Source organism: Thunnus thynnus, chromosome 13, assembly GCF_963924715.1.
Source record: "Thunnus thynnus chromosome 13, fThuThy2.1, whole genome shotgun sequence".
NCBI lineage: Eukaryota > Metazoa > Chordata > Actinopteri > Scombriformes > Scombridae > Thunnus > Thunnus thynnus.
Genome location: NC_089529.1, coordinates 27,979,282 through 28,006,939, shown reverse-complemented (window position 1 = coordinate 28,006,939; position 27,658 = coordinate 27,979,282). Strand labels below are relative to the sequence as shown.

Genomic DNA, 27,658 nt, shown 5'->3' with positions numbered 1-27,658 from the left:
ATGCAGGACTTTTACTGGTAATGAAGTATTTTTACATTGTGGTATTGCTATTTTTACTTGAGAAAAAGATCTTAATACATCCGCCACCACTGGAACTATTTTCAGCCAAAGAAACAGTCCTGTTGGAGTTCATTGGAACTCAAAAAAAAAAAAAAAAAACTCGACCAAAGGGGCAGGTGTGTGTCCCAGCAACGACCACAAATAAAAAAAAAAACAAAACACAAGATTCTTCCAAATTAACATCTTTTCATACATGCCAAAACTAGATTAGATGACTAAACATGTTATTTACACACACAAATCACAGACTGGGCCCATAAGAAAGCACATTTATTTTAAAACCATCTCAAATACCTGATGTACAGTACAGTATATTGCCCACAACACAAAGCTGTTAGCAGTTCTATATCAGAAAAACTGAATCTTATTGAAGATAAATGGCTAAAAGAAGAAAATCACACAATCTTCATCGCGAGTAGAAGCTCCTTCGTTTTCATAAATGAACACCTGGAGTTTTGAGATCATGTTAAACAGAGAAATGGGCTTTAAACGACTATAATTTACAATCTGTATGTTTGTATATTTTTTCAACATTGGAAATTTACATGAGAGGGGAAGAAAGAGTGGTAAGTTTTGTCATTTATGTCTGAATGACGGTGAATCCCCAGTGATTTAGTCAGCATGTCTTAATATTGTCGCCATGGCGACGTATTGCATGTCATTTCCTTGATTAGAACAGGAGTGCAACTTTCATGCAGTGTTATTTGAACATTCAGACAACATTCAAAGCTTTTAATAGTGTTTTTCTAAAAAGCTGATTAGTCTTTTTAATGAAGATGCCAAATTATTAAACATTTAAGCTTGTACAGTATTTGTAGATTTCCCTTGTACAGCATTTTTAATGGTTCCAGGATTTTATCAGGATTAAACTTGAGACTTTTTGCTTTCAAGTCTTACTGCAGTAACAGAAAATCTTTTTTTTTTTTTTAATTCATCCAACTCGAGTCTTTAGCCTTAGCTGGATAAAAAGAAAATCAGACAGGAAGTGATCTGAATATGGAGAGCCTGAAACATGTGAGGAGGTCCAGTATTTGCAGAAATACTGAAGAGAAAATACTTATTTAAAGCTGATACTGAGTTACAAAACTCAGAAAATCTGTAAAGTCGAATTGCAGACTTGATGACAGACTGTTTAAAGCCAGTCTGCTCATGATACCAAGGTTACCAGACACTAAAAAGAACAATCTGTGCACCCAAGGATTATTGAGTCAGCTAGAATCCAGTTTGTCAGATAAACGATGGCCTGGTGGCTACAGAGACTGTCACAAATCAAATATTAAAACTGTCTGCGAGTTCAATCCTTTAGCAAAGATACTTAGCCCCCTGCCTAGCCTCCAGAACCAGACATATGTTGGATGGCAACTGTTTTAAAAAAGATATGCATAGAAAACCAACTATTTACTGCTCAGTAAAGCGAAAAATACATTATCAATATATCTTACTATTTATTTTGCGACACACCTTTTCTTGAAATGAATTACCACTGATGTTTCCATCCTTTATGTCCTTTTATGTGTTCTCTGAGGCAGAATTGAGAATTTTACGTTCACAAGAACACAAGTGCTGTTTGGAAAAAAAAGTAGTGTACATGTTAGAATAAAAGGAGAAATAATATGTTTCTCCCTCTTTATCACAAATGTTCCCCTTTGACTGTGCCTGGTAGATCCAGACGTTCCTCAACACTGTAATTCAATGAGTCCACAGTACTGTCTACTGTCTACTGAGTCTACTGTACTTCACAAATAAACCAGCAATGCAAAAAAGTTAACACTGTTTGACAAAAAAAAAAAAACACACTTTTACTCCCAGGCGTGAAATTGATTTTGTCCTGAGCTGAAAACCAGACAGAGTAAAAGCTGACGCAGGTGATTTTTTAAAAAAAGTTTTAAGGATGTGTCAGTTTTCTGCTGTGACAGTCCCGGCGTCATGGCAACGATGGAGGGCAGCGGTGACGTCGGCTGCTCACTGCTCTGTGGATTCAGCTCTCCTCTGGATGTGGGAGATCTCCAGTATGGGCATCAGCAGCTGGAAAGCATCCTGGATGTAGGAAGCACTGTTGGACGCCTGTGAGGGAAGAAGATCAATCACACAGTATTTTAATATCAGCCTCACAAGAAGACGGCTTGGCTGAAAAACTACATAACATGCTACTTAGGATGCTGTTCAGCGTACAAAACCTTTTTTAACCTTCAAATCGAAACATTTCTGCCAATGATGTAAGATAATTCCACTTCTTCCCAGTGCAGTTTCCCCTTATTGTTCAAGGACTTCAGTATAGTTCAGTATATTTAAACAAGGAAGCAGAAGGTAGATTGCTGCACTATGAAGAAAAGGACTCTTGATTTTAGGAAATTCTTTCAGTTCTTTTGTATTTTTTCTGTTTAAAAAAAACTAAAAAACTCATTTTAAGAAAATAAGATTTTATGATTCAATAATTGACTAAATATGTGGCGAAAAAATAAGATTTCTTTTTTTTCCCCATCTAATTAGGATAGAAAGCATCACATTTTTGGAAATAATTCTGTGATGCTGCTGATGTGTGAATAAGAATCAAAGTCAGCATCTTTGACTTTCAGTTGTTTGAGAGAACTGGGACTTTGTGACATCTATCTCATGTTATCAAGAGACAACAGCAATGAAATGTAGAGTTGTGTGTCATCTGCATAACTATGAACAACTGATTTTGTGTTTGCTGTAAAGCTGAAACAAATAGTCAATTAGTTGGTTGAAAGACAACTAATTTGCTACTATTTTGATGATCAATTAATCATTTGAGTAATATTACAAACACAAATGCTAGATATTTACTAGTTCCAACTTCTCAAGTGTGAAGATCTGCTTTATTTTAATATCTTTGGGTTTTGGACTGTTGGTCAGATAAAAAAAGTGATTTGACAATGTTGGCTTGGATTTTTCACTATTTTCTGACATTGTATAGACAAAACGATTAATAAAGTACATAGTCCATTAAAAGATTATTGGATAATGCAAGTAACTGTTAGTTGTAAGCCTACCTTGGTAATTATCGAACCAAACAGAGGCATATAAATATTAAACAGGAGAGGTTAAAGAATTGACGACTGTGGGATTCCAAACATGTCAAATTTACCCTTGCATGTCTAAAACAACTACACATATAATAAAAAAAATCTGTGTGTTAATCTGATTGTGGTATTGTGTATGTTTACATTAGAAAGTCAAATCAAATGTCATTTTTAAGACTTCTAGGAAGATTTCAGGGAGCAATTTTCCCCATTGTAGAGGCAAGAAAATGGATAGAAATAAAACTGCAACAGTGTGAAGTGGAGTGATGTGGTACTAAAGCACAAACCTCTAAAAAGACTCCTGTTATCAGCGGGTTGAGGACATCGCCCTTCTCGTTTGACTGTAAAACAAAATGTTTAGATCAAATTATAAATCAGTTCTCAGATGGAGACACTGCAGCAGTGACGTATCAAAACTCAGACAAGCAGTTTGGAGATTGAAAATGTTGAAAGAGTAGCACATATTAGACTTCTGCAATGATTAGTTTGACATATGAAGTAGAAAATAATAATTTGGGTAGAAACAAACAGAAACCTTTATTACTTTAATGGTTCAAAATGACATGATAATGACAATGATGGAAACAGATGAACATCCTTTCCTATGAAAAGTCAGTAGTTTGGTTGGCTAAAGTCTAAACAACCTACCTGTATTTTGCCACAATTTGTTATACTTGCACATTAAAATTAATAAAATGTCTTACTGTAGAGCAAAACTCTTACTGATACACAAGGGATTTCATTGAATCATCACACTTACCCCTGCTGTTGTTAAGCAGGAGGTGAACTTCTTGGAAAGTAGTGAGATTTCTTTACACAGAACAACAGTTAACCTGAGGACAGACAACAGAAAAAATATAGACATTCAGTTAAGAGTACAGATGAAATTGTGAATTTCTTTACTAAAGCTCTGAACACGTTCAAACAGAACATCCGCGTTGTCTTACTGTGACAGGACGCTGGCCTCTGCGTTGCCGTTGGAGAAGAGGATCATCTCAGCCAGTTTGTGGAAAAGCTCGATGGATCGAGCCGTCAGCTCCGCCAGACTCCTGATGGCTGCGGCATGAACCTCCTGACAAGATTCAACACATAAACACACCTGCTTTTCAGTGTTAAAACCACAAAAATATAAAACTCCATTATGTGCTCAGTCATGTTGATGATAGCATCCGATGGCTACATCTGTTGGCTAGTCAGCAGCATCATGTCATGTAAGAAAATCGATTTTATTTGTCATTGCTTTTGATAAATTTGATCTAGTTTTTATTTTATTCTATTTTATTATTACTATTTTGAATCTATTTTATTGTTGTTTTATTACATTTTCATAATTTTTCCGCTTGTGCATTAGTCTCAAATTGTTTTACTATTTACAGTTGTTCTGTCTTATTATCAGCTTGTCAGTCATCTGTGAAGCACTTTGAATTACACAAACCTGTATGAAAGATGCTATAAAATCACAATTATCATCACATGACTGATGAAAGTTTCTGTAATCCAGTAAATATTAAAACAGTGGTAATCAGTATAACAGTATGAATGGACAAAGAAAGTTTTCTGCTACTTTCATCAGTCATGTAATTATCATCATCGTCGTCCCTGTTGTGTCTCAAGCTATTTTGATAAATCGGCCCTCTGTATGTTATCTTGCTCATGAAACAATGATTTGAGTTAAGAAAAATAAATAAATAAATAAAAATAAAGCTGTTTCTGCAAAAAAAAAATCATTTATAAGCACCTACCAAAGCAGTACTGCAGACATAACAATGTTTGAAGCTTGTACTGTACACCTTCATAAACTAAATTAAATAACTTTGTACCTCAATAACTTTGTTTCTCTGCTGTAACTGAGCAGTGGCATCCGTCTGTCACAAGGTGGTGCTACTGACTGATTAAAAATCTTCTGTTCTTAGGTTGGAGTACTCTACCACACCTTGTAATAAATATTGATGATGCTTCATCTCGTCATACTTTACCTCTACAGACAGTGTTTTCTTCCCGTCCTCCTCGCTCTCTTCCTCCTCGTTCTCTGGTTTGGTCATGTCAGTGATCTGGCTGCAGGTGCTCTTGCAGGCCTGTTGGAGGTGAGAGAATCAGGAATGCATGTGAGCACACACAGAGGGCAGACACAATAAAAACAACTGCACAGTCTGATGCAATCCAATATAACAGACCTTCAATAAACACTCAAATATATTGATTTTTAGGCTGATATTCGTTGTGTTGTTATATTTTACTGCCACATGCTCCTGTTATTTTGTCCGTCTAAATGAACAATACCACAAATTTCAACCTCACAAACACATTAGAGGTTCATGAACATCTCTATGATGTTCTCAACTAAAATTGAACAGGAATCCGATCCAAATCACAGAAATCAGTAACTGTACCTTGTTGAGTTTGTCGGCTGTGGCAGAGACACTGAGACCCTCCAACGCCTCCGTTAACTCCTTCTCAAACTCTGAGCCGTCTTCATCTGGAATTAGAAATGTACATTCAATCATTTCAAATATTACATCAACTCCGGCGCTGTATTCCTCTGGCAGTACTGGTGGTTTTACAGCCGTTTCACAGAGACGTTACCTTTCTTCTCGTCCACTTCCTCGTCATCAAACTCCACCAGAGAGAAAGAGTCCTTGATGAGATCCAGCTCTCCTCTGAGCTGCACCACCTCGTCTCCCGAAAGAGTGGTGAGCACTGACTTCACCTGCAGGACACACAGGAATGGATATTTGAGGCTTTTACCAGATCCCAATGAAATTTCAGAAACTGAAACAATGTGTCGGCATGTAACAGTAGGTGTCATATTTTGGAATGACACTTCCGTCGTACCTTAGACTCGCTCTCCCGAGACAAAATCTCCAGAGCCTCGAGGTGCGACAGACCCTGATATTCATCAAAAAGCATCCCGTAGTGAGCGACCGGCTTCTTCTCGGAATCTGGCGACTCCTTCTCAGCCGTCTGCAGCTCCTCTCGCTCCTTCGCCTCCCTCAACACCTGAGAGACAGACACAGACAGAGAGTTTAAAAGAAAGAGATAAAGGGGACGAAACTTCAGTAATCTGTCAGACAACTGGGGGGGAAAACCAGTTTGAGTCAGCTGGGGTTTAGATCAGTTTGGTTTGGATAAAACATAGAAGTAAAAAGAAAACTCTGTTTACTCTCATCCTGTCATGTCCTGTCTGATTTAGCTCAGCTTAGTTTTTAATTTATTTAAAAGATTTTTAAATTTTGATTGTTTATATATTATGGCGCCTCTCGTGCTTTGGATCCATTACGAGTAATTTAGTCCATTTTAATCTAAGTCATCATTAAAGCTCATTTGCACAGTGATTTAACACAAACAAAGGCATTAAAATCTGTGCTTTTTAATTAGTTTTTAAACCACTTTTGGTTTATTTCTGAAATAAAGAGTTAAAAAGATTGTTTGGTCTAATCTAATCTACTTACTGTTTATTTTAGAGATTTTATTCATTCTCCAGCCGTTCCATCATTTAGCAATTTAAAAGTCAGCTTTTAAATGCGTCCGTTGTTCTGCTCACCTGAGACAGGGTGGAGTTCCTGATCATCAGTCCTTTGGTCTTCTTAAAGCCGGGATCACCTTCTGCTATCACATCCATGGTCTTCTTCCCGATGAACTCCAGAGCATCCAGCCCACCTGTTATCACCGTCTTACTCTGTGAGCAGGAGAACATATGAAGAGTTTAGTTTCAGTGTAATATCCACAACAACACCTGCACTTAGTAAATGACTGACATGAAAGTATAGCATCTTTAATTAATGAAACTAATGCACAGTGAAAGAACTATAATAAACAGTATGATCCTACTAGCTTAGATGTTGAACCAAATATGGCAAAAACAAAAACATCAATAGTTACTGAAAGTGCACAAAGCTACAATTTGGCAGAAAAAGTATAAGTATAATAAAACCCCATTAAGATTAACATTCAAGTGTGAGTTAAAAATGGTTTGTTGAATTCAACACCCTGCAGAAAAGGACAATATCTACCTTGGTACAAACAGTTTTCATGTGCAGCTACTTTAGGTGACTACTGGTCTGTTTTTGACATATTTTGAGTCAAAACTCAAGTCATCTTAATGAACTAATGTAGAAACACTTCTGGCGGGTGACTCAAGAGTATAATGTAAAGTTTTAGAAGAATGTTAACTTCTGTCTCGTTTCTGTAACAGAAACAAAAGAAACAACTCACCGTGCTCTGCACGACGCTGGTGAGCGACGACAACATTCCCATCGCGCTTCCCACCGCTGTTGTTCCATCTCCCTCCGCTCTGTCTGTCTCACTGCTGGCTCCATCTGCCAGAAGAACAAACACACACACACAATACGTACTGCAATACAACGTTTACATGATGCAGAGAAAATATCTGATGTGTGATTCATATTCATATGTCTGTACAAAAAGATCCATGATGTTTGGACCCGTTTACTCTAACAATGTCTTACCATGTTCTTTCTGCTCTTCTTCCACCTGAGCTGATAGCTCGGTCGGACTGGGGATTCCCAGCGACGTCTCGGCCTTCTCTATCACCTGGGTCAGCCCCTGGCCTGGACAGACAGACAGATAGAGAGGGGTGATAAGCGTATTTTAACAAATGAATAACACATTTTGCTTTTTGGAGTGAATTCTAGTTATTTCTTGGACTATTTTTTGATCACTTTTGTTCAAATGCAATGAACAACTTAAACCTACACACATGCATTCATACACACAACTACATTTACCTTGAAAATGATAAATCTAAGATTAATGGAAATTTCTTTACCTACTATTAAGAGATCTCATGTAACTGCAAGTCTGCATTATGTGATCATGTTAAACAGTAAAAATGCTGAACTATTAAAGCTTTATATGAACACTTATGCTACATGCCGCTTGGTTTCTAATGAAGATGTAGAACCAAGGCAAGACAAACCTGAAGCATGTGAGGCGATGATGACTGGGTGTTTTTTTTTTAGGGGACAATCTCCAATCAGATTACTAAAAAAAGACCACCATACACACTGTATATAATACAGAAAGATTGGGTTACGTGGTCTATACTCACCCACAGTGGCCACAGTAGCTGTTGCTGTGGATAAGATGGATTTGCCCCAGTTGCCCCAGTATCCCCAGCCGCCCTGAGCCACTGCAGACTCGGTGGATATCTGAGAGAGAGAGAGAGAGAGAGAGGGCATGGCGATGGAGAGGATGAGGCCCGGATAGTAGGAGGAGGAGGAGGAGGAGGAGGAGGAGGAGGAGGAGGAGGAGGAGGGAAAGGAAAAACAAAGAGAGAGAAACAACCAGAGGTTATGAATGTTGTAAGAAGACAAAAATTAATGACTTTTGTACACAAAAAGAAGTAACCTGGTGCACCTCTACTGACACAAAACAAGGCTTATCACATGTCTTGAACACTTGCAAAGAAACTGCAGCTTGTTTAAAACTCTTAATGTTTAAGACTTAATGTCTTAATAGTAACTGGATAGTGTTTAGTGTAAGGCCAGGAAGTCGGTTGATTGGACTTTCCCAGGTCAGCATGAGGGTCATTACGAAGCCTTGTTACAGATATTTTTTGTAGATAACTCTCCAATGTCAGCAACATCATACATAGACATCAAAATATTACATCACAAAACAAACAGTATTCACAGACAGGAAGAAACGCTGCGTGTTCAAGTAATACAATGCATAAGAGAACGGGGTCTGTGATTAAGGAGCAGAGTTCAGAGTCAATATTGCGGAACAAAAGAAACTTCTGTTGCGGCTTGGAGCTCCTTCCAGTGACCAAGGTGAGAGAGGTCAGATATGACTTAAGGAGTGCTTTTGTTTATGTCTTTGTAGTACAGAGACTCCAGTGATGGGAGAGAGAGCCGATGATCTGTTGAATATGCGCTGTATTTATTTTTGGCTGTCTGCTTTCTGCGGTGCTATGGGGATGCTTTCAATGATGGTTGTATAAAATTCTCATCGAAAGCGTTTGATATTTTAATCTATATTCTTGCAAGACAAATATTTGCCAGGTAATATCAGATGTCCTCTGCATGCACAACACACCTATTTCAAGGCACATGCTCTCAAAACCTTATGTCAATAACTGTAGTTAGTAGTATAATTAATGGGTAATACATATGCTCAGGCATTCCCAGGGAACCAAAGTCAATTAAGTTCCCTTTTTACCCTTTTTTACCCATCTAAGTACTTATAGTTTTGTCCCGTGTAAACAATGATTTTCTCATCAGTACCTTTGCAGGCTGCTCTTCTACTTTCGGCATCTCCTTAACTTCAGCTGCAGGTTTGGCCTCTGGTCTCCTCCTGGCTTTCCTCGTCGGGGCCACGTCAGTCGAGATGTCAGGCGTGGTGGGCGCAGAGCTGTCAGGAGTTTCGGCAGGAGAGTCATCCTGAATCTCTGCCGGTGCCGCCTTTGAACCCTCAGCTGCTGTAGCTTCACTGTCTGACATCTTAATGTCTTAGTACATGCCTGCAAATCGAAAAAAGAAGAAAGGATATCAATCTTAGTCACATAAGGATCCAATTAAACTTCTGCATTCAGTATGTTGCTTGGATAGTGAAAACTGCTGGGAACAAAAAATAAAGTTTAAATTGAGTTTTTGTGGGTTATAAACAAATCCACAGAATTTAATGCAGAGAAGGTTTGCACTGGAGACTGACTGGATGAGTAAACGATCACTTTGAGGATTTTGACATACAACTGACAATATAGAGAAACTGTTACAGTGTCCAGATAGGATGTTTAAGTTAAAGTCAAATAATTTGTCCACTAATGGATTTAAAAACTCCTTCCAGGAGTTATTTTATAATAAAACATTTTAATTTGCTGTTTTGTTGAACCCACTTTCTCTCAACCAGTGGTATAATACATTTCCCAGTGTGCATTTCAACAACATCCAGGGAAAAGCAGTCAATAATTCAGCTGTTGGTTATCTATGAAGCTGGAGAGCTTAATAAATCCAGCCTGGGTTTTCTGAATCAAAATCAAACTGAAACAAAAGGGGGGTCCAACTGACATATACATACATACATACATACATACATACACACACACACACACACACACACACACACACACACACACACACACACATATATATATATATATATATACACACACACACATACATACATATATATATATATATATATATATATATATATATATATATATATATATATATATATATATATATACACATATCTCTGTGCATGAAAGTATCTCACATACATATATAGGACGGTTAGACATAACCTAACGTTACCTTATATTTAGATTTCGCAATTAGTATTGTCGTATAATTGCAGTATTACGTGATTTGTTAGTCATTTGTTCAAGGCACAGTGACACAGGCTTCACTATGGGTTGCTAATAATTTTGGTTAGCTAATGATCCATCAATGTACTTCACAACTAACGCTAGCTATGGCTAGGAGGAGCGTCAGTTATTTTCTAGCAATGTATGCTGTTTTAATCATTATTACAGCACATCTCAGTCAGAAAAAACAACACACAGTTTTATAGTTTTGCTACAAACTCACCTTTTCTCCTGCTCAGCTGTCAAAGTCTTGATGCTAGCAGTTAACGTTGCCTCAGGCTGCTAACAGTTTCCTTCTTAAAATCAGCAGCAAGACAAGTTTATCTTCTTTATTTATCTTCTTTATTTGTTACACTTCTGTTCCTACAGTTTACAGGCCTTTGATTTTCTCTGTAAGTAATTCAGCGATTTGGGTTTCCTCTCTCACTTTTGTCCAGCACGATTAGCCACGTCACATTTTGTTTTCACTGGCAGGTCCAACGGTTAGCCGCGCTGACGCCACAGTTCCGGTTACCATTTTCAAAATAAAAGTTGTTTTTTTTTTAGAACCAACAAAACAACCAGCACCGACACCGGGTCCAGAAACGAAACCGGTGCAATAATTTAGCGACTACTGACACTGAACGGGTTTCCGTGTCAAAAGTCCACAGGGTGTTGGTCCAGACTGGTTTTGCAGATAGTAATTTGCTCTGAATTTTCTGACTCCCTGCAGAATCCTTCCCGTGAACGCGCACACACTTCACGCAACAAACTAGTCATATCTCCGCTCTGGTTTAACCCTCATCCCACTTGAGGACCCCAAGAATAAATACCTGTTGGAAACAACCATCATAGCAAAATGTTAACTTAGTTCTTCTCAAAACATTATTAGATTAAAACTACAATTAGATTATTATTAATATGGGGTTAAGTTTAACCCTTTCCCCTGGGTATACAGTGGAATTCAGGGTATATATATATATATATATATATATATATATATATATATATATATATATATATATATATACTCATGTATATATATACTCATGTATATATATACGTGTGTTACATGATATATATACATACATACATATGTGTGTGTGTGTGTGTGTGTGTGTGTGTGTGTGTGTATATATGTATATATGTATGTATACATACATATATATGCTCAATTTCACAGCTTTCCTATTTTAAAATATACAGTATTCAGCAATCAAAATGCTAAAAATGTCCAGAGTTGGGTTTGGCTTGGAGTCAGCGCATTTTGTCTTGTGAATAATCTCTTCAATCAATCAATCTCATCAGTAAATCAGTATCAGTATAAAACACAATGAAATCCCCACATCTCCAAATTTCTTGTTTTACAGATGCTGAACTGTAAGTTACTGTAGAACTGATATATTAAAAACAACGAAAAACAACAACATTATTATTATAAATATTACCGGATGGATTAACGTTATTTTTATTATCGTTAATCATCTTTCCAACCACCAAGTGACGTCATCTACCTTGTTGGGAGAGTTGACAGCAGGCCACGCCCCCTCTCTCACCTGAACTAGGAAGTGAAAGGACGGGACGGAGCGTGTTTGTTTGCTTTCTGCTAACGTCTGACAGGTGAACGCTGAGTGACAAGAGGCCCAAATAGGACTAAAAGGATTCAAAATATATATTTTTTGAATATACATCAAGTCACAAAAAGTGTTAAATGTTTATGTCGGTCGAGGATTTTTTGTTTTCGTTGCTGTCTGAGCAGCAGGTGGGCATTACTGGCTCAGACTGACTTTTGGGTGTTTGGTGTTGGTGTCTGTTTACCCCTGGTAAAATGTGCTTGATATACTGTTATAATGTGAGAGAAGTTTGATATTCTGTACTTAATAACTGTATTTCTACTACTATTTTTTAATTATTTAAATCAGTTTTATTTTAATCATCATAATGATCATAACTGCTATGTTACACAATACTGAGTTAATTACTAAGGGTTACTTGAATTGCTATTTCTGTGGTGATATAGACTCACAGTTTGTAATTGAATGTGCCATAATGTCAGCACTCACTAATGAGAATCTCCACTAATTCATTTGTAGTTAATTTGCAAGGAACAACAACACTGAACAGTTTTATATATGAGGCTTTGAAAAGTCAAAGGAAGAAATTAAATTCACATTAGATTGCTAAAAATCAATGCAGTTTGTGAACCAATTTAACACAATTTAAACACATGCATTAAATGTCCATGTAACCAATAAGATATCCATTATTTAAATGAAAAATATGGGTATTTGATGGGGTGGAAGATTAAATAAGATAAGAGGAAATTGAGTTTAAATGAGTGAAATTTAAGTCCTTGAAGTTTCAGATAGTAAATTTCACAGCTAAAACTCACATATTGAATCAGAAATTAACCCATGAACATCCTGCAGTATGTTCTTCTTTGTGGATTTATGTGTATATGTTAAAACACTGAAAGCACTACACAGTATGTAAACACTAAAAAGTGCTACAGTCCTGTGTCGCTTCCTTAACTGTAACCCTTGTCTCTTCCTGTTCTGCAGGTTTGTCTTGTCTAGCTGTAAGCTGAAGCTGTAACTCCTTTCATCATGTTATTACCTGGCAAACACCACTTGTCACACGTGCTTCTCACAGTCCTGCTGCTCAGTGGTCGGACAGCGGATGGAGCTCGTAACGGGTCAGAATTGGCGTCCTCTGTGCGGCTGGCCGGTGTCCCCTCCAGCGGGGACATCGTGGTGAAGGAGGGATCCAGCGCGCTGATCAAGTGTAACGTGACCGGAGGCCACAGTGACATCAAGTGGTACAACTCTAAAGGACCTCTGCTGGGTGATGACACTGGTAGGAGGAGAAAATGGATGGAGTGTTGAGAAATGGTCCAAGAATTACTTTGAGTTCTTTTTTTAACTAAGACAAATAGTTTATGCCACACAACACAGATGACAAATCAGAAAAATACTCTGAACACTAAAACATTTGATATTAGAATTGACATTGAAATGAACTTGTGACATTGAATCCAGTTTTTAGGTATGTTGGTATTACAAAAAACACTGAACTACTCAATAATTCAATTTATCAATCCTTAAATATTTATTAACATCATATTCCCAACGCTTGTCCGTATCATTTTAACTAACCATTAGCCATTAGTTTATGAGTCTAAAACATGCTTTCATGCATGTTTCTGTAAATTCTGACACCCAAACTGCAGCTTGTGAGTCAACACTTAAACACAATACTATTGTTTGTTGAAGTCACTCTGAGGTATAAAGCTTCTTTTATTTCGCCAGGTAGTGTTTTGTGTGGTAATTTGTCAAAGGATTCAAATGACATTAAGTCTAATTTGAATTGAATAAGTACTAACTGGGTTTGTTGGCCTGTGTAAATGTTTTTGATTATGCTCAACAAACTGCTTGATTGATGAGGATTTTCTAATCTGGTCTTAATGGGAAAGCTTCTCCCTGTTTCTTCAATTCTCAACTCACTTCTCTAAAGTTTTTGTTAAAACTAAAAATCTCTTTGTCTTGTTGTCTTATGTCTTTTGACTCCAGGTGGGAAGTGGCAGATTCAGGAAAAGGGCGCCCTGAACATCACTGCAGTCTCCTTTGAGGACCGCGGCCGCTACACGTGTGTCGCCTCCGGTGGCGCCGATGGAACCTCAAACTACACCGTCACTCTACGTGTCGCCCACACCGACAGCGGCCTGGGCCTGTACTATGTCATCGTCTGCCTGGTGGCCTTCACCATCACCATGATCCTCAACGTGGCGCGGCTCTGCATGGTCAGCAGCCACCTCAAGGAGACAGAGAGGGCCATCAACGAGTTCTTCCGCACCGAGGGCGCAGAGAAGCTCCAGAAGGCATTTGAGGTCGCCAAGCGCATTCCCATCGTCACATCGGCCAAGACGCTGGAGCTCGCTAAAGTCACGCAGTTCAAGACTATGGAGTTTGCCCGTCACATCGAGGAGCTGGCACGGAGCGTCCCTCTGCCACCGCTCATCCTGAACTGCCGCACAGGTGTGGAGACGGTGAACCCCGGACCTGACTCTGCAGGACATGTAGGGAGGAAGGGGTCTGGAAACAGACAAGCTATAGGCCCGCCCCGCTCTGATGGAGAGGAGGATGAGGTGTGTCAGGCGCTTCTGTCAAGTGAAGGACGAAGGAATGACGGAGGCGGCGTTGACATCAAAGTGTCAGTCCACGCGGTTTCTGAAGCTGTCGGTGCGGACGCAGAAGAAGAGAAGGTTAATGGTGAGGAGAAGACGGCCGCGGTGCGCCTACCTCTGCTCACACCAGGCTCACGAACAAGTGTGTCCTATGAGAGCAACATATAACCTGATTGAGTCTGAATCACAAGTTTAAAGTGCTCAGAAAGATCAAAAAATCATTAGAAATTGTTGGGTTGGGTATCATTTAGATTTCAGCAATTCTGATTATAAATTCCTGTTCTTCTTCTCTGTTCAAATCTTGTCGCACAACATGTTGAAAGTAGCAGCTTTATTTCAAGGCGATCAACTGACAGAATACATCTTGATTCTTTTTGGTTAAAATATAAAATAAAGAAAACTATAAATATTCTATCTTGACAAGTACAAGTTGGATTCTGGCTTTCTTCTTTTTTCTTTTTTTCTCAAGATGGACATACTACCATCAGCTGATATTGGACATAATGACTATGTGAACTTCAAAATACTGCATCTTTAAGCAAAAATGAAAAACATTTGTTGGTTCGAGCCTCTCAAATGTGAAGATTTTCTACTTCTCTCTATTTTTTAATCATTATAAACAAAATATCTTTCAATCTCTTGGACTTAGAGACACTGGAATGGGCGTATTTTTTTTTTTTTTACTATTTTTTTTTTTGTTGTTGAAGGAAGTGCACTAAGTCCATTCTTACTTTCAGGATCCAAAAAGCTGTTCTTTCTTCAATTCTTATAAATTTTTTACTAACACCAAATCAAAACTGCTTATCGGTACCCATCTGTAGAAAGATGTCCATGCCTCAGTGATGATTCAGTGATTTTTCTTTTAATTCACTGCAAGCAAAACACATTTTTATATATTCTTGCCTTTATTTGATAAGATTACAGTAGAGAATCAGAATTGGACAAGAAACCTGAGGTAGGCTGAATTCAAATCAGTGACATTGCAGTTATAGGTCTTAGAGTAGCAGGCCAACAAAACCTTTGAGGATAACCCAGCTAACAATATATGCAATATTCATTTTTTGAATTCAATTTTAAGTTGTTTCTCTGTTATTTTGAAAAAGGACAAATGATGCCAGTAAGTTTCACCAGAGCTAAACCGCATCAACTGAGCTCAACTGAGAATTCTACGTCCTCTTGTTTTGAATATATTTTTGTTTTTGTTTTTGTCATGTTTGTACCGCAGCTTTCCTTCAACTTTCCATTCAGTGTAGCAGCGGATATAAGAGCTCATTTTCCTCCTCCAGAGCACATCATCCGCTGTTGTTTTTGTGTTTTGTTCACTTTGACAGTCAGTCAGCTTCTGCAGAACAAAATGTTGCAATGAGATATCCTTATTTCATTGTGTCGATTGTTTTCATGTCAGCGCTTACTGCCAATCATCTGATACTCACAGGAAGAAGTAGAAGACTTTGAAGTAACGCCTCAAAAACATGTCACCATGTCATTTCACAGACTCGATTGCCATCTCTGTGTCTGTTTATGTAGGTCTTTGTCAGTGAGGACAGCAGTTAATTACAAGTTAAGCTTTGCCTCAGAGTGATAGCTTCAACAAAAGCAATACACATATTTTTAAAAAGCAATGAAAATGTGAGAGGAACTTTCAAAAAAGTTGTACAGTAAACACCAAGCTTCATGCTGCTTTCACCTCTCAGAGGCTGCAGCGAAAGAGAAATATTAATGTGATTATTTCTACATTAGAGTTTGATGTGATGGAAAATGGCTGAAATTGTGCTGACAAATATTCAGATGTAATCGATCATATTTTGTTTGTGTGCGGGTCTGGAAGAACTAGGGACTTTAATGTTTTTTTTTATTATGAAGGTGATGCAGCATTTTCTCTTTTTACATTTCTAAGATCAAACAGTCTCCTCCTGCAGCTGGTGAAGTCACGACTATAGTGTGATAAATGAGGTTCGGAGGGTTAATAGTGTCTCATTTGCAGCAAGTCAGTAATTTATTGTGTGTAGAAGTTTACTTTTGTATAAATATATATATATTGTCCATATCCTGGTAAATGTTGAGTCACTTGAAATCTATAAGCGTTAGAAATTTATGTTTGTTGGTTATGTTCTATATATAAAAAAAGATGTTCAAATGTTTATAAAATCAATTTGGAGCTTGATTCAAGCTCTTGAAGGAAAAGGCAAAAGAAAATAATTCTCAGAAAACGTTTTAGAATCCAAAAACCAGTTCAGAGTCCAAAAAATGTTGGAAAATGCAAACTCACATCTTCTATAATTGTGTATCAGAAGGATTTATATAATAAAATAGTATCATGTAAGGTGTGTACACTATTAATCAGTTGTGAAACACTCTGTATGGTTGAACAAAAAGGTTTTTTGGAGTAATTGTGGTACTATTTTCTGCTGAGCTGAATCATGCTGTATATAGGCTGTTGCCATGGAAATGGGTTCATATTTAAAGGTGTGGCTGCAAATCTCAGGGATAGAAAGCAATTTTTTTTTCTGACCACAGGAGAAAAAAATATGTAATTGATAATAAATAAATGATTATATACAACTTGAACATGTTTGTCTGGTGGTTATTTCTTGTCTTTCTTTCAGTAACATTGCTAATGAACCACAGAGTGGAGCTGTTGGGCAAAACATCAGTTTTGTAATTTAACTGTAATAACGGTACATTCACTGCCTGAAACACTCCGGAGGTGTTGTTTTTTTGCACATTATCTGCTGTGGATAAACACTTGATATTATTGTTAAAGGAACAGGAAGAGATTTTCTTCTGAGAGCTTAAGTGTCACCTCATAACAAGGCTGAAGTACTGAATGCAGATTGAAAATGTGTCATTACATTTTAAAAGTAATGTTCTCAATCCTGTCCATTTCATTTGGTTTGCTGGGTACCATTTTACTGTGACTTTGGATGAATGTCTTTACATGTGCAAAAGAAAAGGAGAACATGACAAATGAATGTAAACAAAAATGACACAGCAACATCATCACATCATCACTGTTGAACTCTGATTTTCCACTTAAGCATCTGCTTCCTCCAGCACTTAATTTAAGTTATGGTGCTCAGGTCAATCTAACATATTGATATATTTGGAAACTTTGGGATCTCCATAAAGTTCTGTGGGTGTGAACAAGAGTTTGTGATGCTAGACCAGCTGCAGAATTGATGAGGTTAATTTAACACCGTCCTTAAAGGACCTCTGCACACTGCCTGCATATATATGTCACTGACCGGCTTCTAAAGCTGAGATATATTGCAGCTCTACATTTAAATTTCACTGTGCTGTGCTTTTTCTTCTGCATCTGTAACCAAAATCTATTAAACATTTTAATGTCTGATCATATAAAAAATCCTGTCTGTGCCAAAGTCATCAGAGTAAAACTTTATTCATACACCAAGCTAGTTTCAAAGTTCTTTACATCCCTTAAAAGGAATTTAAAAAAAAGAGAGAATTTAAGGTGCTATGAGCTAAATGCAGCATGCTCAGCTCACAATGATAAAAACATTGATGTTTACCATGTTCACCATCATACTTTAGAGGTATTTGTCATAAAACACATTAAAACACAAATAAAAAATTTGACTTGATGAAGAAATAGAAATAAAAATAGAATAAAAATAATGAGTGATAAAATATTAAAATATGTGTTTTATTTTTATTTTTCTTCTTCTTCACATTATTATTATTATATAACCATATTAAAATGATAATAAATAAATAATAAAATATAGAGGAAAAAATAATTTAAATGACATTTTATGCAGTCAAGCCTGAGGGGGAACATAAACGTGCGTACCAAATTTCATTACAACCTATGGTTGTGTTAGGGAAGTAATTGCATTAATCATGTAACCATGTGATCACCTGTGTATGTGTAATCATATAAACTGTGCATGGAGGTTTAGGTCAGCTGTGTGTGAAGACCTTGACGGTGTATGACTTCGGGCATATCTGAAAACCACAGAAGGACATTTACCTGATAGAAAAGAAACTTAATGAGTTTGGCTTTATGGAAAGGTCATGGACAGACATCCATCTGTGGAAGGCTAAGACAAAAAGAGAGCATAAACATAACAAGTTCACATAACCTTGATTAAATAGTAATACCCCGCTGTGAGCGCATGAGCACAGCACATGCTGACAACCACTGTAGCATCATTTTAACTAATACAGAGATTATTGTAAGTGTCAGGGACATACAACCTGCTAAAACCTGTTGTCTACGTGACTGGCCACAGCTGAACACAACCTTCCTTATCAAATCTTACCAAATAAATATACTTATGTGTTTGGTATAAATTTGAGCCTGTAATCTCAATCAAGGCCTCTCATTGCTATAGTGCATGTATGGCCCGTATATGTACGTTCTGCGTGACTCATTAAAGGCAGTTTGACTGCAAGTACTGTGTCTTTGGTGCCAAATGCCAGCCTCATCATGGCACTGCTGGAAAAGTCAGTGGAGCAACAAAGTCAGTAAGATTCATCCTCTGGGGATCATGAATGTTTGTATATAATGTCATGGCAATCAATCCAATAGTTGTTGAGATATTTCAGTCTGGAGCAGAGGTGGACGAACGGACACTGCCGACATTCCCTAGAGCCACGACGTTAGCTACCAATAGCTTTTGCTGTCATTTATTAGACTATTTCCACCTTTTCTGAGTAAATGATGCACTGAGGCCTCATTAAACCCATCCTGTACACTGCTGCTTTGTACTCAGAGTACTCTCCTAGAAGTTAATCTCCTGGAATACAGCAACCAAAGTGTTACAGCCTGCTCCATACCTGTGAGATATCAGGTTGGAGAGCAGCCCAAATAACAATAACCTTGAGCCTCTGCGTTGAATAACTCAAAAAATCCATCCTTCTTCCCTGTCCTGTCCTCTCTGGAAGTGAGCTTATCTAAATAGAATTGATTGGCTTGAGCGATCATTCATCATGCTGAGCCAAAGCAGACGTTTAAGGAGAGAGGGAAGGAAGATTTTAAGGATAGGATATTTCCAACGGGCCCTCTGTGTCATCAAGGTAAACTGAATGAATTGATTTGGCTTAAAAGGACAGACATTGCGTGTATGTGTGTGTGTGTGCGTGTGTGAGGGAAAGAAAAAAAAAGTATATATATGAGAGACTGATTAACTTGAAGGACACATTTATAACTCACAACTTGTGAGTATATTGTGTGTGTTTACATGCAAGACAGAGCTGTCCTCAGTCTGCAGTGTGTGTGTGTGTGTGTGTGTGTGTCTGATTATGCATACTCACGTAAATGACTGAAGCTGGTGCATGCAGTAAATTTGGGCCTCTTGAATTTAATTCGCTCATAAAACCAGGTCAGAAGAAAACTGTCGCTAATTCCATTTTATTTCCAATCAGCCTGAAGGAAGAAGATGGGAAAAAAAGAGCCAAGGACGGTAGACGATGAATTAGATGACACGACGAGAGAAGTGCTCGTCATATCTGTTCATTAGACGAGAGGATTTGGTGCTGATGCAGCAGCCGTGATTAGCTCTGTTGTTCAGCTGTGTGTGTGTTTACTTTCGTGATTCACTGGCATGATCCCAAACACGTTGTCCTCTTTGCTTTGAGCTGGATTGTCTTGTCGTGTAAAGTGAAGGACAAACAAACACTAAACTTTTTTTAATTCTCTGTGAAGACAGATTAATTGCTTAACTTTTATTACAGCAAGTCAGAGGATGTTTGTCCTTCCAAATCTTTGTGTTAATTTCTGCACCGACAAAAGCAAAACTTCACTCTAGTCATTGGGAAAGATGTGAACATGTCATTCCAAAACCATGGGCATTAGCATCTGCTGCTAAAACAGCCTCCACTCTTCTGGGAAGACTTTCCACAAGATTTTGGAACCTGGCCGCAGAGATGTGATCCCAGTCAGCTAATAATGTTTGGTAATAAGGCTTGTCTTGTACTTGGCGCTCCAGTTTATCCAGTTTTTGAGCCAGCTGAGGTGGTTTGGGCACCTGGTTAGGATGCCTCCTGGACACCTACCTCTGGAGGTGTTCCAGGCACATCCAACTGGTGGGAGACCCTGGGGCAGACCCAGAACATGCAGGAGGGATTACATATCTCTCCTGCCATGGGAGCATCTTGCAATCCACCAGGAGAAGCTGAAGGGTGTTGCTGGGGTGAAAGATGTATGGGTTTCCTTCCTCAGTCTGATACCACCGCAACCCAGAAAATGGATGGAAGGATGGATGGATGGATGGATGGGGTTGAGATCAGGGCTCTGCGTAGGCCAGTCAAGTTCTTCCTCACCAAACTGGGAAAACCATTTCTTTATGGAGCTGATTTTGTGCACAGGGTTATTGTCATGTTGAAACGAGAAGGGACCAAACACAAATTGTTGCCACAAAGTTGGAAGAACACAATTGCTGTACCCTAAAGATTTCCTTCCTTGGAACTAAGGATCCCAAAAAATGAAAAACATCCCATAAAGTATGCAAAACTATGTGGACTACATGTATCCATGTAGTGTCTTCCACTCAGCGACGGCTGTTGGTACCTATTTCAACCCAATCCTCTGTTTTTTAAGGAAATGGGATTTTTAATATTATTTATTTTATATTTTTTTAGCCAAAGTGTATGTAAATAAACACAGTTAGACATAGCACACAATTACTTTTGTCTTTTTCTTGGTTTTATTACGTTGTTTTTTTTGTTTTTTTTTTATACAATTCATATCCAGGTTCATATCCATACTAACTGCCTGGCTCTATGGATAACAACAACATGGATAACATAGTCTGTCGGCTATGAAATTTTCTACAAGTGTTCATGGTGCTGAGAGGAAAATGCCTTACAACTTTGGTGATCCCAGGACTTTTTATCTAGCACTACCAGAAGGGGGTCAACATTGTCACTTATCCAGTGGATGGATTGGTGTTAAATTTTGTACAGACAATGTTTTCCAGATGATGCATCCTAATGACTTTCGAGACCCTCAACTTTTCTTCTAGGGCCACCATGAGGTTGACATTTGTGGTTTTCAGTGAAATGTCTTGACAACTATTGGATGGATTGCCATGAAACTTGATTCATGTTTCCTACGTGATGAATTATAAGAACTTTGGTGATCCCTGTATTGTTACTGTTTTCAAAAAGCACTATATAAATACATTTTAAATACGTATTGTGTGGTTTTACATTAAAACAGCTTCAATTGTTCCGTGTTTGCAGTCAATCAGAGCAATTCATTACACCGTCAATATAGCTTTTAAGCTCACGTCTTCATTTTTACATAACCTCCAACAAAAACGTCCATTCGGAGATGGTCCAGGTAAGGTCAAGGCCCAGCACTGGAGCCCCAGAAACAGCACATGAGCCAACAAAGGGATGGGGGCAATATGGCTGACCTGATTCTCCACAGGGCCTCATCGCTTAAAATGGCCCCGCTGTCAAGCACTAATGGGAAATAATGACTGCAGCGGCATCACAGCGGCAGGCTGGGCTCGCTGGGGACCAGGGTTAAGGTATTGGGGCCATGTCTTCCGACGGTTCCCCACACCCTTGGACAGATCAATACTGCACAAGAAAACATCTGGACGGAAAGTATGAAAGAGGCAATGATGTCAGCCAAATTAAGGTTGCAGCAGAAAGGTTGTAACTTGGAGGAAGTTGGCAGGGCTTATTGTGTGTCCATAAAGCTTTAAAGGGAGTTGTAGGCCAGTCTCATTGACATTATATAAATATGGATGACATGAGAGTTCCCCAAAAGTGAAGCCAAAACATCTTGATCACCCCCTGCTGGCTGGCTGCAGTATAGGTCATAAATCCCACTACCTCCCTGTTAGCAGATGGAACATGAGCCGAACTAAAAAATCAAAGTAAACATCAAATAAAATTTTCCCAAACAGGGTTTCTGTCATTTTAGGTATCTTATCATGCTGATGTATGTTCCAATGCTCATTTTTCTGATAAGTTTGTTTTTAATTAGTAATTCGACAATATAAAAAGCGGGTGTGACGTCATGATTGACAGCTGTGACAGCTTTACTCAAACCTCCGTCAGGTGCCGCCGCCTGACTCAACTGCACAGACTCTGGCTCCATATGACGTCACACAAGCAAGATGGCAGCTCCAACAAACACATTTGCATAGCGGTAATAAGGTGAGACCTGTTGTCCATATTTATATGCAGTCAATGGTCAGTCTCCAGTTGGTATGTGGATCACTGCACCATGAGATTGTTTTACTCGGAAACATTATCATGATTTTGAACTTTGAAAACTTCTATGTAGGTCTGAGTGGTTATGTCCTAACCATTTTTCCTTCCTCGATGTTAAACACCATTAGTTCACGGACAGATGTAAAGGAGAATTAAAGAAAATATGCCTGTGTCATCAACTTGCAGTGGGAGTAATTTAATCAAGGCTGTGAAATAGCCTTAATGGTATATTGTGAATTCATTATGTTTGACATGCAAATACACTCAATGAAATCAATCACAAGCATCCCTCCTGCAACATCTTATCAGTGGGACCTTGTACATGTGTTATCACGACCCTTCATGTTCGTGAAGATTCATTATCACAATTTAACAAGCAGAGTTTTAGAATATGCTTAATGTAAGACAGTGAAGTCAAAAATGTAGAGGAAATACAAATAAGTTGCTGAGCAAGCGCCTAGAGTCTCTCAAAGTGATTAAAAATCTTTACAGTGTTTGGCATATGTTGTGATCAGAATATTTTATTTATTTTATCTTCTAAAATAAAAAGTAATGAGCCCTAATTATTTATCTTATTGTGGCTGCTGGTAAATAAACTTTCATGTAAATTCTCATTAATTTTGGAATATTTCGAATCAGAAAGGTGGCTCACTTCCCTCTCCAAAAGATGGTGATGATTACATTTCCCGACAAGCCCTGAAGGTGTTTGGCTTTAGTTACAGTCAAAGCTTTTAGGTATTTTTAATGACCTTCAGAAATTTCACCCCAAAAAACATCAAAAATGAAACAGGAAATTGTTTCCTCTTTGTACTGAGAGCAGCCTGTTGCAGCCTGTAATTTGTTGCATTATATGAGTCTTACTCAGACCAAATTAAAGTACTTTAAATTAAGGCTCTAGGTGGTGTAGAAATTGCCACAGAGGTCCCTTCATTTACATAATCATTCCTCAAACCAACAAAGGAAATCATAATGATTTCTATGACGCAGGTCCACTGCTCCAGACTGTTATTTAAATGTCTCCAACTGAGTTACTGAACATGTCGTCTTTTTTATCACGTTTATTCATCCAACCATGGTCTACCTTTTCTTATCTTAAAACCTACAAGGTTCATTCACATTGTTGTATCAAATTGTTGCAGAAAAAGGTACCAGAGCAAAAAACTCTCTTTTGAAAATAAAAAGGGAGTCAGAGGTCCAAGCAGCAAAGTGTTCTTTAATGCTGGCAAAAAAGGGGAGCAATCAGCACTTTTACAACTAACCAAATCGCTCCAAAGGTTTTTTCTCTGGGGCATTGTTTTTATGCCCTTGGGTCGGCTTAGGTCACACCTTATCATCCACCCTCCCTAATTTTTGACCAATTATTATGTTACTTTTATCTCCGTCACTCGTTGTTGGTCAAAACTCTTCAAAACAGGTTTTGAGCTGTTTGAGGATATGTACTGGCATATTCAATTCTACCTGATTATATCCAATTTTTATATAAGTATTGGGAATCATTTTACACCATTATTGCCAAGTTGTCTTCTGGCCTTTTATTTTTTTTATAAGTTATTCTAGTCATTTTACACCCTTATTTCTTGATCTCCTCCAGAGAGTATTTTTTAAAAGGTGAAGACTTTAGCAGACCCAAGCAGAGTGACATGTAATACAAACACACTCAAATTTCTCCAGTGTATGATTATGATTCTTCTACCGTGCCTCTATACGTACAGTGTGATTAAATATGGTTCATGAGATTATAACTACCCTGATACAAATTGTATCACACTAGCCCTTATTGCTTATAAACTTATAAAATCAATCTGCATAGCTTAATATTGTCTTTAAGCACACCAATGACTTTTAATGAAAATACACCACAGCATCCTGTTCACCTCCAGCCCCCCTACATTTTTACAGTAGGCAGTTCTATTGTTAGACTCATTTAGATTGTATCCTCATTTGACTTCAGCTGTCACTGTTAAGCATAAAAATACATGGACAGATAATCACTTATTATGGATTGGAAAAGAAACCAGAATGTAAAATCCAGAAATCTGAACTATTTTATTGGGCCTTTCTTCGGTAGAAAATAGTTGGAATGAAAACATGTATCTAAATTATCTAGAATAACCCAGATATTGTTGCTAGAAAGATACACTGATGTTAAGTTTATAAAAGAGCTTTGAGCAGCACAAACACAATTCCACACCTCCATCGTAGTAGGCTAGCTACAGAAATCAGAGACATACTGTATGTCTAAAAATGTGAGCAAATTATACCAAAACATTCTGCATGTGTGGATATTACGAGGTGTAGGTGGGAACATAATGTTCTTTTGTGATTTGGGTGAAGTGAAACTCTAACACAATAGGATGTTTGTCATTGCCGTCCAAAACAACCTATATGAGTGTTTTCTGATCTGGGCAAAAAAAGGTGGATAGTGTGCACATCCAGCCCTAGTTGGGTACTGGTGCAGGAAAAAAACAGCAACAAGGGAAAAAGACGCTGTCCTCACACTGAAATTTTCAAGCTCCCACGTTTTTATGGCAACAGTCAAGCAAACATTTATATGAACAGGATACATATATAAAGCATGTATTGTGCAGAATATACATAAGTACATCTACATTAGCTCCAGGTTTTGGCACCAGGGGGTGAGATATATGAAAGGGAGTAAGGCTATTACATTATTTTTGATTTCTGTTATTATAAGAAATGATTTTATGTCAAATTCTTTAAACCATGGGATGACACTGTGTTTAAGTTGTATATCCAAAATGTTTCACGTTGGAGACGCTTTCTCTACAAATCAGCACCCCTAGGAGACTTTTTCAATGCCAGTGTACCTTGGGCTGATATTGGTGTTTTCTGATCTTTCTCACCAATAATAAGCCTGTGCTTTCCAGCACATCTGATCATTACAAAAATGATCCAAAGGAGTGTTTTCTGATCTACCATATTTGTGGTTAAAGTTGGGTTAAGTCTTGGCAGCAATGACAGTTGTCAATACAGTAAAACATGCCAAAATATTTTCCTATGTACTGCATGTTTGCTAGGCAGCAAAAAAGTACTTGAGACCTCAGTCTTGGTTAAACAAAACCAACATTGACTGTGCTACGAGACAGGACATGAACAGCCTTCTGCATGTCATCCCTGTCAGTCAAAACCAGTGTTTTTGTCTTTGTTTTTAATTACTGTTTTAAATTACTTTTTTGTTCTTTATAGCAGCTACACTTTTAGATTTTCACATCATTTCTCTTTCACTCTCCTGGTGAGCAATTAGACACTCACTGCATGAACCAGCAACACAGATAAAAAACAAAGTCGCTGTTATTCATAAAGTTCATTCCCCTCATTTACTGTGACTCTTCTCTGTTGTACATACTGTGTCCTGGTTCCCTCAAAGACAAACTTCACACCGCAATAGATCAGCCAACAAGATTCTACCCTTGTTGACATTTCGCTGGTGGTAACAGCTGTGCAAGCTCCACTTGGCAGGGCAGTTAAATAAGATGATTCGGCCTTGCCGGCGATGCAGGGCCCGACTTTTGGTCGTTGGGTTAAAGATCGTTTCACGGCACGGACTCAGACAGATTTACTGAGTGGCAGACACACTATAAATATGCAATAATGAAACTCATGAAATATTTATTGACCAGCTTCTTCCTCCAGCTTTTCTCAGACAGGTGGGATGTGCTCCTCTGTGAAATAAGACTCTGGAACTTACTGGATGACATTACTGTAATGACTGTTACTATTCAAGCCGCTATTCAAATGGAGGATTTTAGCTCTGGTTATAATTCAGTCTAAGCCAAGCTGTCAGAGGCAGTCCCAGGCTACAGAGCATTATTTCAGGGTTTGCCAACATCCAACATCGGCTCCGTACGAGCTGCACGGCAATAACATTCTGTCATATTTAGGTCATGGCAACTGGCAAGTGAATTACACTGTGCTCAATCTTCAAATACATGACACACTGTAAACAAGTTCACTATGTATGAATGTGTGTGTTGGCATCTCTGAAATATACAAATATGTGTTTGCACACTGCTGTCACAGGATTTAAGGAGGCTACAGTGCAGTAAAGTCAGTGAGGCTTTAGGCTGTGATAGATTTTTATTGTTTTGTCTTTATTACAATACATTGGATTTGACATTAAACAATCACAATGGGGTTAAAGTGCTGACTTTTAGCTTTATTTTGAGGTTGGAAACAGTTTAGCACTCGTAATACTTAGGCCCTCAATCACAGGGCATCACAGCAGGACAGTGATCCTGATCAAATAGACAAAGCAACCAATGATCCAAACAGTAGAATACTATTGACCGTCTAACTAATGCTGGGATCAGACCACACAACATTTTTGTCTTTCACAACGGTCACCGTGTCAAATTATCATAGTACCATAGATTCTTGCTGTGTCTTAGTCGGGAGACTGGCAACACTACAAGTATGACCCTGACCAATCATCGTTTACGACCTTGCACAAGTTCATTCGCGTTGGGAGGAGGGTCAAGAAATTGTCGGTCATGGCTACAGAAGTGCTATTAGTGATGCTGGTGATCTTGTGTTCTGAAAAGAAAAAGACAAGAAAGAATAAACAATGGTGGACCCGTTCCTGGCTGTCATGAAGAGGGAGTGGGTGACAATCTGCCTTGAGTGGTTGGGTCGAGAGAGAAAGGGTCGGGGGGGTCAGGGAAGCAGAATAACAACAGTAATAACAATAACAACAACAATAATAATAATAGAGGTATGGCTAGTAATAATAATAGCAGTAACCATCTCTGCACCATCCCAGGCCCACAGTTTGGATCCCGGAGTTTCCTGCGAGATGAGAAAGCACAAAAAACTCCAGGGAGGAAGCCAAGTTAGTAACATGCATTAATG

At 38.2% G+C, this 27,658-nt stretch overlaps 2 protein-coding genes across 2 annotated transcripts; one reads left to right on the top strand and one right to left on the bottom strand.

The window, feature by feature from the left end:
• Nucleotides 1-306: 306 nt before the first annotated feature.
• On the bottom strand, nt 307-10,931 carry fam114a2 (family with sequence similarity 114 member A2). The gene is made up of 14 exons (XM_067608884.1): nt 10,658-10,931; nt 9,350-9,585; nt 8,173-8,272; nt 7,571-7,672; nt 7,317-7,420; nt 6,646-6,780; nt 5,937-6,101; nt 5,688-5,811; nt 5,495-5,580; nt 5,081-5,179; nt 4,052-4,176; nt 3,865-3,937; nt 3,392-3,445; nt 307-2,124 (listed from the first exon to the last, which is right to left on the bottom strand). Exons 2-14 carry the CDS (start codon nt 9,563-9,565, stop codon nt 2,023-2,025), a joined length of 1,485 nt encoding a protein of 494 aa, XP_067464985.1. The 5' UTR covers nt 9,566-9,585; nt 10,658-10,931; the 3' UTR covers nt 307-2,022.
• A 992-nt stretch (nt 10,932-11,923) lies between these two features.
• LOC137196073 (microfibrillar-associated protein 3-like) lies at nt 11,924-17,135 on the top strand. The gene is made up of 3 exons (XM_067608882.1): nt 11,924-12,175; nt 12,975-13,269; nt 13,983-17,135. The coding sequence occupies exons 2-3, from the start codon at nt 13,020-13,022 to the stop codon at nt 14,762-14,764; spliced, it is 1,032 nt and encodes a 343-aa protein (XP_067464983.1). The 5' UTR covers nt 11,924-12,175; nt 12,975-13,019; the 3' UTR covers nt 14,765-17,135.
• Nucleotides 17,136-27,658: the final 10,523 nt, after the last annotated feature.